The sequence below is a fragment of the Carassius auratus genome, unplaced genomic scaffold (genome assembly GCF_003368295.1).
Source record: "Carassius auratus strain Wakin unplaced genomic scaffold, ASM336829v1 scaf_tig00214017, whole genome shotgun sequence".
Taxonomy (NCBI): domain Eukaryota; kingdom Metazoa; phylum Chordata; class Actinopteri; order Cypriniformes; family Cyprinidae; genus Carassius; species Carassius auratus.
The window spans coordinates 8,297-20,484 of record NW_020527494.1 but is presented as its reverse complement, the minus strand read 5'-3'; the positions used below and the strand labels follow the sequence as shown (position 1 = coordinate 20,484).

At 44.9% G+C, this 12,188-nt stretch overlaps 3 protein-coding genes across 3 annotated transcripts; 2 read left to right on the top strand and 1 right to left on the bottom strand.

Moving 5' to 3' along the window:
• Positions 1–2,736: 2,736 nt before the first annotated feature.
• On the top strand, positions 2,737–4,334 carry LOC113090765 (zona pellucida sperm-binding protein 4-like; the record flags this gene model as incomplete). The annotated part of the gene is given in 9 exon segments (XM_026256346.1): positions 2,737–2,833; positions 2,836–2,850; positions 2,920–3,107; positions 3,176–3,273; positions 3,345–3,502; positions 3,576–3,768; positions 3,841–3,988; positions 4,068–4,140; positions 4,219–4,334. Coding segments are annotated over 9 exon segments (1,047 nt in total), but the record flags the coding sequence as incomplete, so codon positions are not given.
• A 2,593-nt stretch (positions 4,335–6,927) lies between these two features.
• Positions 6,928–8,985, bottom strand: LOC113090763 (zona pellucida sperm-binding protein 3-like). The gene is made up of 8 exons (XM_026256344.1): positions 8,418–8,985; positions 8,059–8,177; positions 7,872–7,975; positions 7,623–7,800; positions 7,410–7,527; positions 7,248–7,330; positions 7,096–7,187; positions 6,928–7,026 (listed from the first exon to the last, which is right to left on the bottom strand). The coding sequence occupies exons 1-8, from the start codon at positions 8,949–8,951 to the stop codon at positions 6,947–6,949; spliced, it is 1,308 nt and encodes a 435-aa protein (XP_026112129.1). The 5' UTR covers positions 8,952–8,985; the 3' UTR covers positions 6,928–6,946.
• A 1,034-nt stretch (positions 8,986–10,019) lies between these two features.
• On the top strand, positions 10,020–12,188 carry LOC113090766 (zona pellucida sperm-binding protein 4). The gene is made up of 8 exons (XM_026256347.1): positions 10,020–10,704; positions 10,774–10,961; positions 11,030–11,127; positions 11,199–11,356; positions 11,430–11,622; positions 11,695–11,842; positions 11,922–11,994; positions 12,073–12,188. Exons 1-8 carry the CDS (start codon positions 10,056–10,058, stop codon positions 12,147–12,149), a joined length of 1,584 nt encoding a protein of 527 aa, XP_026112132.1. The 5' UTR covers positions 10,020–10,055; the 3' UTR covers positions 12,150–12,188.

Here is a 12,188-nt window from a genome sequence, read left to right as displayed (position 1 = left end):
CACAATACCCACCAGTGCTCGTCTTTGCCATTAAGTACAGCTTTGAATTTAAGCGGCTCCTCCCCTTTCAGCTTGATTGATTACCTTTGGACCTCCAAAGGTCTCTGGGCCTGTAATTAACAAATGAGAACGTTCTGGAATGTCACTAGCCAGTGAAGGCTTGATAAGGATCTGAGATTTTCATCTACACTTATTCACAATTTTACAATTAAAGTTTGAAAGTGTGTTTATGATAGACAAAGAATGTCTTTGAATTTAAGCGGCTCCTCCCCTTTCAGCTTGATTGATTACCTTTGGACCTCAAAGGTCTCTGGGCCTGTAATTAACAAATGAGAACGTTCTGGAATGTCACTAGCCAATGGAAGGCTTGATAAGGATCTGAGATTTTCATCTACACTTATTCACAATTTTACAATTAAAGTTTGAAATTGGCATCCACAAGACATCTAAGGAGTAAAAAAGTAGTTGTCAGGGACAAAGCGGTTACAAGGAGCAAACTCGAGAACAAGTCAACTCTGCAGCATCTGGTGACATGAACACACCCATGATTCTCAATGAACAATATCTCGGAAGGGCGTTCACATCAGGTACTTGGGTGGCCACACAGCTGTCCACAAACACACGCAGAGGGACGTGGTTGTATACCTTCACAGATGCCTCAACATTAATAACGTCACCCAGGAAGTAAGAGTTTGAAGGCCTCTCATAGGACCAGTCATCTGCAAGAGGGAAGAACTGCTTAGGCACAGCCTCGTTCAGAAGGCAGAAGGTCTAGAGAAACTGCACAAACCAGTCATGAGCTTCAGGGAGAACACCAAGACTTCTTCACCAGCCTCCGTTGAGGCATAAGGGACCCAAGTTGGCTTCAAGGCACTACTGCTGACATTTTGAAACCTGCAGTTCAAGAAGTGACCAATTAAATGGGCTTCCAGTTCCACCACTGCAAGCAATGCCACAAGTCACAAAAGGTCGCTTACCTTTGATAGTGGCATTGAACTCCAATAACTGCACCACCTGCACGGGTAATCGGAGTGCCAGCAAACGCCTCAGGAGTGTAGGTAAGGGCAAAGGTGTAGACAAGCTCATCCTTGGTCATCTATAGGAGACTGACGTTGTTACCAAGAGGGTTCTCCGAAAAAGAGAACCATTCCAAAAGGCATCTTAGCAAGTCATGCCATAACACTTGGTTACCCGAGTAAGCAGTTATTAAGAGTCTTTCCCACTATAAGAGAACCGTCCCATGGATGGTTCCCTGAATCTAGAACGTCGATACCAAAACAAGGGCCCATTTTTAGTAGGGTTCAATAAATCTAGTAACACTTAACAGCTCTTACCATCAAGACACTGTTGCAGTCCTGCAGTTCATTCTCAAAGAAGAGCACCTTAGAGCCTGGGACCAAACCGACAACAGGACATCCTCCCAGAGTCAGACCAGATGGCTGGATCAGTTCACCATTGCCAAACAAGTCCTGCTGTACCTCCACATGAATCCGGTTCTCACCGCATTGAATAGCTACACTACTGGGGGTCACAGGTTGCCTCAAATGGAAATCCACCGCCATCTCACTCGGCACTTCTGGAACAATGGGAAACCTCCAGTCCAAAGGCTTCACTGGACCCTGCAACACCTGCTTCTCCTGAAGACCAAGAGGCTCTTGTGCAAATCCTCTGTAGTCGAGACTCTGAAACAGAGAGGCCTTCTGCAAAGTGTTCCCGAGCACTTGAGAAGAAACAGGCACTCTGGAAGCTGGATATGATTGATGCTTCTTGCTTTTTGGACTTTGACTGGAACTCAAACTTCCAATAGCATTCTTCAGATCAAACACCACAAGCACAACCAGCACTAACAGACATTGCAAAAGACCCATCCTGACAAACGTTAACACAATACCCACCAGTGCTCGTCTTTGCCATTAAGTACAGCTTTGAATTTAAGCGGCTCCTCCCCTTTCAGCTTGATTGATTACCTTTGGACCTCCAAAGGTCTCTGGGCCTGTAATTAACAAATGAGAACGTTCTGGAATGTCACTAGCCAATGGAAGGCTTGATAAGGATCTGAGATTTTCATCTACACTTATTCACAATTTTACAATTAAAGTTTGAAAGTGTGTTTATGATAGACAAAGAATGTCATTAAAAAAGCGCCTGATATGACTCAAATAATAGAGAATATTCATAAAAATCTCTCTCTCTCTTTTTTAAAGAGTTTTTAGTTTATCATTGGAAAAGATTTGGAAAAATGTAGAATTACATCACTTGCTCCCCAGTGAATGGGTGGCATCAAAACGAAAGTCCAAAGAGCTATTATAAATATCAAAATAATCCACAAGTAATTCACATCAATTACGGTCTTGTGAAGGGAAAGGTTGTCTGTTTATAAGAAACAAATCCATCGTTGAGAAATTCAAATGATTGCTTCCGGCCAAAATATGATCTCATAATCCAACGGCCATACTAAAGTGCATAGAATGCATTGATACAATTTTTAAATGAGATCTACATAAAAAGGTACGTGGCTTGGGTATGGGCAAAAATTCTCTGGAACGGTTTTACATGTCCGTTTACAACCCTGGGATTTGTCCCTAGAATTATTTGGAAGGGTCATGAACAATAATGTTGAGCTCTGCTCTGATTGGCTGTTTCACAGCGCAGATCTCTTCTGTCCAGCTTCAGAAGCCAGTTCCACAACAACCTAAGCCGCAGTTTCCGCTTCAGAAGCCAGTTCAACTTGATAAATGTGCTGTAGCTGATTCTGAGCAGATCCAATGCGGTCTACCTGGGATCAGTGGTGCTGCGTGTGAAGCTATCAACTGCTGCTTTAACGGACAGCAGTGTTCTATGGGAGGGCAGGTAAGCGTTCTCCATCTTATTCTGTTCGTGTTAAACCGTTTCTCTGAATTTAACCTGCTCTTGTTCTAGTGACTGTCCAGTGTATTAGAGATGGTCAGTTTGTGGTAGTGGTGTCTCGAGACGTTACCTTGCCTCGACTGAGTCTGGATTCGGTTCAACTACTGGGTGGAAACGACCCACCTTGTGCTCCTGTGGGGTCTACACCTTCCTTTGCTATATACCAGTTCCCTGTGACCGCATGTGGCACGAGCGTGATGGTTAGCAGCTGCTACTGGTTTTATTCTGCATCGCTTGGACTGGATGCTGACACCGTTTCTATTGACAGGAGGACGGTGGATATGTGGTGTATGAAAACCGAATGACCTCATCGTATGAAGTGGGGATTGGACCATATGGTTCCATCACAAGGGACAGTCATTTTGAGTAGGTGATCCATGACTTGGTGTGACCACTAATCCCTGATAAATGCTACAAGCTCGCTGTGTGTCGTCCAGGTTTCTCTTCCAGTGTAGATATTCGGGAACTTCTGTGGAAGCTCTGGTTGTGGAGGTCAACTCCGTTCCTCCACCTCCACCAGTAGCCGCTCCTGGACCTCTCAGGGTGGAGCTCAGACTGGCCAATGGCCAATGTGTCACCAAAGGCTGTGCTGAAGGTAAGGTCTTGTCCTGTGTCTGCCTAAAGCCTTTCAAACTGGAGTCCGGTTAAACCCCAGTGTTGTTCCTCAGGGGATGAGGCCTACACGTCCTACTACAGTGACGCTGATTATCCCATCACAAAAGTCCTGCGAGAGCCTGTGTATGTTGAGGTGCACATTATGGAGAGGACTGACCCCAACATTGTCCTGATGCTGGGACGTTGTTGGACTACTTCAACCCCCAGTCCACTCAGTCTCCCCCAGTGGGACCTTCTGATCGACGGGTGAGTGTACAGCCAATCTTCATCCTTTTAGTCTGCTGGGAGACCCTTTCTAACCTTCTCCTTTGTCTTCAGATGCCCTTACCAGGACGACCGCTATCTGACCACACTGGTTCCAGTGACTGGATCGTCTGGTCTTCAGTTCCCAACCCACTACAAGCGCTTTGTTGTGAAGATGTTCACATTTGTAGATCCAGCCTCACTGGCTGCTCTGCAGGAAACCGTATGCCCCCCTTTACTTGAACATTTGTGTATTTACTACTTGTGGATTCTATGACTTGAGCCTCTTTCTTCCCTGTCAGGTCTTCATCCACTGCAGTACAGAGGTGTGCCATCCATCATCTGGCTCTTGTGAGCAAAGCTGCACCAGGAAACGTGAGTTCTTGCTTTCTCTCGACAAGAGGAACTGAGCATTTTAGAAGTGCGTTCTCACTTCTAACACTTCTCTTTCAGGAAGAGACACCCGTATCAAGGCTGTCTCTGGGGAGCAGACTGTGGTTTCTAGTGGAGAAGTTACTCTGGTCATGTAAATCTAGTGTTTTTAATAAACCCTGCAGAACCCCGAGGTATCTCTTTGTCTATTGTTTTGGTTCGACAGAATCCGGGATTACGTGCCTCTTCCCAGTTGTTTTTTCCTCGCACCATTAAACCAAGGCATTCCTTTCTCCATCCTCCAGTTGTTAACCTGGGGCAGCACAAGGTTCCCCTATTTTAATTTGTCTTCCAAACGGTAGTTTGGCTCCCGATATTCACAATATAAAGTTATGTGGATTACTTGCGGCTTTTGTTTTAAATCCAGCTCAAGTTTTAAATGGAAATCAATTCTCGACTGTCTTGAAGCAAACACGAAACCGTGTCAATTGTCCTCAACTCAAAGTAATGCTATTAAAGGGATCCTCCTCCCCAAAATGAAAATGGTGTCACTAATCACTTACCCCCGTGTCGTTCCAAACCTGTAGAAACTTCATTCGTCTTTGGAACACAATTGAACCCCTTACTTGTCACCCCCCCATTTTCAGCATGGAGACACGAATGACATGCCCAAAATTAAAAGGTTGCTGCTAAGGAGTCTTTCTTACTAGATACATAATCAACATCGGTTCACACAGCTGACACCTCAAAGTTTACTGTTCAGGAATCAGAATTACTTAGACGGTTATAATAGAGATGTATGTAAGCTCAAACATGTCAGTAAAAATATTAAAAACCTATTTAAAAGTGATGTAGGATATGATTTTAGATACATAATGAAGCTAAAGCCACAAGTCTACTAATACTTCATTTTGACATTTCAGAATATAATCTCACAAAGTGTGAATTTTATGAAACCTTTTCTAAGACCGTGTCATGTGTGTTTTTAGAGAAGGCTAGTAAAATTGATTTATGACTCCTGGAATGCAATTATCTCTTGTTTGGACCGGCAAAACTGCCCCATTCATGATTCTATTGTTGTTACAAAACGAGCCTTTCACACATGGGCCAGGTATGACACAAAATCCTGATTCTTCATTTATCATTATTCCAGTATACATTTACCCCACTATTATCAAAAGCCTTACTATAAAATTACAACAAAACATTTTCTTACAACCTTTGACAAAATGATTACAAAATGCATTATGAAGAAGAACTGCACCTGCTATGTAGCTGCATTAGAGCTAACGTTAGCATCAAGCTACATAAGACTATTCATGAAAATTAACCGATTGTTTGTAATAACCTCCTTTTGCGATCACATGTGGAATTTTACTGCTGTAAAAATATGCTATTTATAGCCTTTTACGTCGCTGCACAAGTTAGCATTTCAGATGTACATTTATGTTATAAAAACGCCCAAAATCACATACCATTAACTAACGTAATCGTGTGTTAATTATTTGGATATTTCATGGGTACAGAGGTTTCTCTGTGTTGTTGTGGTCAGACATCAACACAGATGTGTACAGGAAATGCATCATGGGTAGGATGGGGCGGGATATGATGCACAGTTATGATGGACAAGACACGGGCGAATCCGGTCTCTGTCAGCAGAGAGGTTTGACGTGCTGTGAAAGTAAAACAATAATCTGGGGCCGGTGACTATCCTTGACAGCAAAGGGGTTAAAGATATTTTGGATGAAAACCGGGAGGCCTGTGACCATCCCATATACTGCCAAGGTCCAGAAAAGCACCATCGGAATTACCCATCTGCCATCAGTGGATGAACCGTAACGTTAGGAAGCGAGGAGAACATATGCTTGTGGCGCGGCTGACACAGAAGAACGTACACAGTCTGACTACTCCGAGGATGCTTTTCTGGACCTTGACAGTGCATTTTACTTGGCAGCCTGTGGGCCAAATCACAAGCCTCCTGGTTTTCATCCAAAATAAGTGGGGTTCCGAAGATGAACGAAGCTCTTATGGGTTCGGAACGACTTGGGGGCAAGTGATGACGATCTTCATTTTGGGGTGGAGTATCCCTTTAGTATTGAAACCGCCCAAGATGTTGCACAAGTGACAAACCAAAAAAGGTCATTCACTGGGAGTCAATTCGTCAATGATTTTTCAGAATTCTAACTGACCTGCTACTGCACAAAAAACCCCTTACGTCAGTACAGGTTCGGCACACCAAATACTAAACTTAAGCGATGCCTGCCGTTTTCCTAAAATGTAAAGCCTATAAATAACCCATCTGAAGGTGGAAAACGTGGTGCCAGTGTTGATACTGGGAGTGCGCTTCTATTGTACATGGATTTAAAAAGCATGAGAGATGTCAACAAAGAGCATTAGGAAACAAATTTAACTGATCAAACCTATTTGGGGGATGCAAGGGGGAAATTAAACTGCTCATTTGAAGTTACCAACACGAAGAAAATCAAGTTCACTGCATAAGATGCACGCAAAAATCTGCAGTGCTTCAAGGAAGTGGACGTTCACGCAGAACTCTTTTGGCACAAGTGCCAATTAACAGAATTCCCTTTACAGCATCATGGGCAATGTATTCCACCTTTACAGTACTCCTAAAAAAGGGAGCTCACAGCAGGTCCCTTTAAAAGGTTTATTAACTTCCCTAACGAGAAAAGGGAGCCTTTCCTTCTGGCAAGAGAATAGGTACAGTAGGACTACCCACTTCCTCGCACAAAATCAATTGGTTAAACTAGACAAGAAAAACAGAAACGAGAATAAGTTTGCTCCCCCACATTTATTGAAGACCAGCTAAAGTCTTCTTGTGCTCTTGAACCACTACAGGACCGAGCGAGGCCTTCCCTTCCCACCGAAGGCCTAGAAAAAGCAGACACCAAAGTTAAGTGCTTGAAGGGTCAAAAACCAAGCTTAAAAGCACCTTCCTACCTCCAAAAGGAGAAGCAGCAGTTCCACCATCAGGACCACATGTTGAGTCACAGCAACCACAAACCTGGTTGTTCCCATCAGCAGCAAGCCACCTGCAATACGAAAAATCAGACATGGCACCTTTAATGTATTCGTAAGTGGCATGAACATACCCATTGGCAAAGGAACAGGATTTGTGGAGCGCGTCACTAGGTGCAGAAGCAAGAGTGGCCTTCAGAACACACGTCATGTAGATCTGCAAGAGACACCACGGGTAAGGGGACACAAACCAAAGCAAATGGGAGAGGTCATTCTCCAACACTCATAATACATACAGAAGGACTGGATCCCCCCTGGAACATGAAGGCCTCCAGCTGGAACCGGATTTTGTCTTCCTGGGATCGAGGCATGAAGCGCGAGCTGGAAGCGGTGACCTTGGCATCCACAAGACATCTAAGGAGTAAAAAGTAGTTGTCAGGGACAAAGCGGTTACAAGGAGCAAACTCGAGAACAAGTCAACTCTGCAGCATCTGGTGACATGAACACACCCATGATTCTCAATGAACAAATATCTCGGAAGGGCGTTCACATCAGGTACTTGGGTGGCCACACAGCTGTCCACAAACACACGCAGAGGGACGTGGTTGTATACCTTCACAGATGCCTCAACATTAATAACGTCACCCAGGAAGTAAGAGTTTGAAGGCCTCTCATAGGACCAGTCATCTGCAAGAGGGAAGAACTGCTTAGGCACAGCCTCGTTCAGAAGGCAGAAGGTCTAGAGAAACTGCACAAACCAGTCATGAGCTTCAGGGAGAACACCAAGACTTCTTCACCAGCCTCCGTTGAGGCATAAGGGACCCAAGTTGGCTTCAAGGCACTACTGCTGACATTTTGAAACCTGCAGTTCAAGAAGTGACCAATTAAATGGGCTTGCAGTTCCACCACTGCAAGCAATGCCACAAGTCACAAAAGGTCGCTTACCTTTGATAGTGGCATTGAACTCCAATAACTGCACCACCTGCACGGGTAATCGGAGTGCCAGCAAACGCCTCAGGAGTGTAGGTAAGGGCAAAGGTGTAGACAAGCTCATCCTTGGTCATCTATAGGAGACTGACGTTGTTACCAAGAGGGTTCTCCGAAAAAGAGAACCCATTCCAAAAGGCATCTTAGCAAGTCATGCCATAACACTTGGTTACCCGAGTAAGCAGTTATTAAGAGTCTTTCCCACTATAAGAGAACCGTCCCATGGATGGTTCCCTGAATCTAGAACGTCGATACCAAAACAAGGGCCCCATTTTTAGTAGGGTTCAATAAATCTAGTAACACTTAACAGCTCTTACCATCAAGACACTGTTGCAGTCCTGCAGTTCATTCTCAAAGAAGAGCACCTTAGAGCCTGGGACCAAACCGACAACAGGACATCCTCCCAGAGTCAGACCAGATGGCTGGATCAGTTCACCATTGCTAAACAAGTCCTGCTGTACCTCCACATGAATCCGGTTCTCACCGCATTGAATAGCTACACTACTGGGGGTCACAGGTTGCCTCAAATGGAAATCCACCGCCATCTCACTCGGCACTTCTGGAACAATGGGAAACCTCCAGTCCAGAGGCTTCACTGGACCCTGCAACACCTGCTTCTCCTGAAGACCAAGAGGCTCTTGTGCAAATCCTCTGTAGTCGAGACTCTGAAACAGAGAGGCCTTCTGCAAAGTGTTCCCGAGCACTTGAGAAGAAACAGGCACTCTGGAAGCTGGATATGATTGATGCTTCTTGCTTTTTGGACTTTGACTGGAACTCAAACTTCCAATAGCATTCTTCAGATCAAACACCACAAGCACAACCAGCACTAACAGACATTGCAAAAGACCCATCCTGACAAACGTTAACACAATACCCACCAGTGCTCGTCTTTGCCATTAAGTACAGCTTTGAATTTAAGCGGCTCCTCCCCTTTCAGCTTGATTGATTACCTTTGGACCTCCAAAGGTCTCTGGGCCTGTAATTAACAAATGAGAACGTTCTGGAATGTCACTAGCCAGTGGAAGGCTTGATAAGGATCTGAGATTTTCATCTACACTTATTCACAATTTTACAATTAAAGTTTGAAAGTGTGTTTATGATAGACAAAGAATGTCATTAAAAAAGCGCCTGATATGACTCAAATAATAGAGAATATTCATAAAAATCTCTCTCTCTCTTTTTTAAAGAGTTTTTAGTTTATCATTGGAAAAGATTTGGAAAAATGTAGAATTACATCACTTGCTCCCCAGTGAATGGGTGGCATCAAAACGAAAGTCCAAAGAGCTATTATAAATATCAAAATAATCCACAAGTAATTCACATCAATTACGGTCTTGTGAAGGGAAAGGTTGTCTGTTTATAAGAAACAAATCCATCGTTGAGAAATTCAAATGATTGCTTCCGGCCAAAATATGATCTCATAATCCCAACTAAAGGTGCCATAGAATGCATTGATACAATATTTTAAATGAGATCTACATAAAAAGGTACGTGGCTTGGGTATGGGCAAAAATTCTCTGGAACGGTTTTACATGTCCGTTTACAACCCTGGGATTTGTCCCTAGAATTATTTGGAAGGGTCATGAACAATAATGTTGAGCTCTGCTCTGATTGGCTGTTTCACAGCGCAGATCTCTTCTGTCCAGCGTGAACGATGGCGAGATTAGGCATCCAACCTGATATGTTTGAGCCTGTATCAGACGAAGATAAAGATTTGGAAAGAATGTTTAGCGTCCGCGTGAACGAGTCTTGAGAGAGTTGTCAGTGAAGATGTGGACACAGCCTCTGTGTTGCTTTTATACGCGTTTTCTCTCAATAAGAATTGAATCTCGAGATCCAATGAGAATCACCCAGTTGTCAATGAAGAGGGAGGGACTATCGTTAATTAGCTGGAACCTGTAGAATACAAAAAGACCAAAGGGCAATAGCTTCACTTTGTGTTTAGCTGTTGAACAATGGCTGGAAGTTGGTGTTTGGCTCAGATTTTGGTGGTCTGTGCTTTCTGTCATGCTGTCCCACAGTGGAGTCAATCGCTTCAGAATGCTCAAGCTCTGATGATCCAGCAAACTGACCAGCAGTTTCAGCTCCAGAAGCCAGTTCAACAGCTAACTAACCAGCAGTTTCCACCTCAGAAACCAGTTCAACAGCTAACTAACCAGCAGTTTCTGTTTCAGAAGCCAGTTCCACAACAACCTAAGCCGCAGTTTCCGTTTCAGAAGCCAGTTCCACAACAACCTAAGCCGCAGTTTCCGTTTCAGAAGCCAGTTCCACAACAACCTAAGCCGCAGTTTCCGTTTCAGAAGCCAGTTCCACAACAACCTAAGCCGCAGTTTCCGCTTCAGAAGCCAGTTCCACAACAACCTAAGCCGCAGTTTCCGCTTCAGAAGCCAGTTCCACAACAACCTAAGCCGCAGTTCCCTCTTCAGAAGCCAGTTCCACAACAACCTAAGCCGCAGTTTCCGCTTCAGAAGCCAGTTCAACTTGATAAATGTGCTGTAGCTGATTCTGAGCAGATCCAATGCGGTCTACCTGGGATCAGTGGTGCTGCGTGTGAAGCTATCAACTGCTGCTTTAACGGACAGCAGTGTTTCTATGGGAGGGCAGGTAAGCGTTCTCCATCTTATTCTGTTCGTGTTAAACCGTTTCTCTGAATTTAACCTGCTCTTGTTCTAGTGACTGTCCAGTGTATTAGAGATGGTCAGTTTGTGGTAGTGGTGTCTCGAGACGTTACCTTGCCTCGACTGAGTCTGGATTCGGTTCAACTACTGGGTGGAAACGACCCACCTTGTGCTCCTGTGGGGTCTACACCTTCCTTTGCTATATACCAGTTCCCTGTGACCGCATGTGGCACGAGCGTGATGGTTAGCAGCTGCTACTGGTTTTATTCTGCATCGCTTGGACTGGATGCTGACACCGTTTCTATTGACAGGAGGACGGTGGATATGTGGTGTATGAAAACCGAATGACCTCATCGTATGAAGTGGGGATTGGACCATATGGTTCCATCACAAGGGACAGTCATTTTGAGTAGGTGATCCATGACTTGGTGTGACCACTAATCCCTGATAAATGCTACAAGCTCGCTGTGTGTCGTCCAGGTTTCTCTTCCAGTGTAGATATTCGGGAACTTCTGTGGAAGCTCTGGTTGTGGAGGTCAACTCCGTTCCTCCACCTCCACCAGTAGCCGCTCCTGGACCTCTCAGGGTGGAGCTCAGACTGGCCAATGGCCAATGTGTCACCAAAGGCTGTGCTGAAGGTAAGGTCTTGTCCTGTGTCTGCCTAAAGCCTTTCAAACTGGAGTCCGGTTAAACCCCAGTGTTGTTCCTCAGGGGATGAGGCCTACACGTCCTACTACAGTGACGCTGATTATCCCATCACAAAAGTCCTGCGAGAGCCTGTGTATGTTGAGGTGCACATTATGGAGAGGACTGACCCCAACATTGTCCTGATGCTGGGACGTTGTTGGACTACTTCAACCCCCAGTCCACTCAGTCTCCCCCAGTGGGACCTTCTGATCGACGGGTGAGTGTACAGCCAATCTTCATCCTTTTAGTCTGCTGGGAGACCCTTTCTAACCTTCTCCTTTGTCTTCAGATGCCCTTACCAGGACGACCGCTATCTGACCACACTGGTTCCAGTGACTGGATCGTCTGGTCTTCAGTTCCCAACCCACTACAAGCGCTTTGTTGTGAAGATGTTCACATTTGTAGATCCAGCCTCACTGGCTGCTCTGCAGGAAACCGTATGCCCCCCTTTACTTGAACATTTGTGTATTTACTACTTGTGGATTCTATGACTTGAGCCTCTTTCTTCCCTGTCAGGTCTTCATCCACTGCAGTACAGAGGTGTGCCATCCATCATCTGGCTCTTGTGAGCAAAGCTGCACCAGGAAACGTGAGTTCTTGCTTTCTCTCGACAAGAGGAACTGAGCATTTTAGAAGTGCGTTCTCACTTCTAACACTTCTCTTTCAGGAAGAGACACCCGTATCAAGGCTGTCTCTGGGGAGCAGACTGTGGTTTCTAGTGGAGAAGTTACTCTGGTCATGTAAATCTAGTGTTTTTAATAAACCCTGCAGAACCCCGAGGTA

What these genes read in the sequence shown, in the direction of transcription:
- LOC113090763 (XM_026256344.1), bottom strand. Translation starts at nt 8,951, where the DNA reads ATGGGTCTTTTGCAATGTCTGTTAGTGCTGGTTGTGCTTGTGGTGTTT. An exon ending in CTCCCTGAAGCTCATGACTG is followed by an intron (nt 7,801 to 7,871) that starts GTTTGTGCAGTT and finishes TCCCTCTTGCAG; the next exon opens with ATGACTGGTCCTATGAGAGG. An exon ending in TCCTGTTCCTTTGCCAATGG is followed by an intron (nt 7,188 to 7,247) that starts GTATGTTCATGC and finishes TTCGTATTGCAG; the next exon opens with GTGGCTTGCTGCTGATGGGA.
- LOC113090766 (XM_026256347.1), top strand. Translation starts at nt 10,056, where the DNA reads ATGGCTGGAAGTTGGTGTTTGGCTCAGATTTTGGTGGTCTGTGCTTTC. An exon ending in CATGTGGCACGAGCGTGATG is followed by an intron (nt 10,962 to 11,029) that starts GTTAGCAGCTGC and finishes TTCTATTGACAG; the next exon opens with GAGGACGGTGGATATGTGGT. An exon ending in GCAAAGCTGCACCAGGAAAC is followed by an intron (nt 11,995 to 12,072) that starts GTGAGTTCTTGC and finishes CTTCTCTTTCAG; the next exon opens with GAAGAGACACCCGTATCAAG.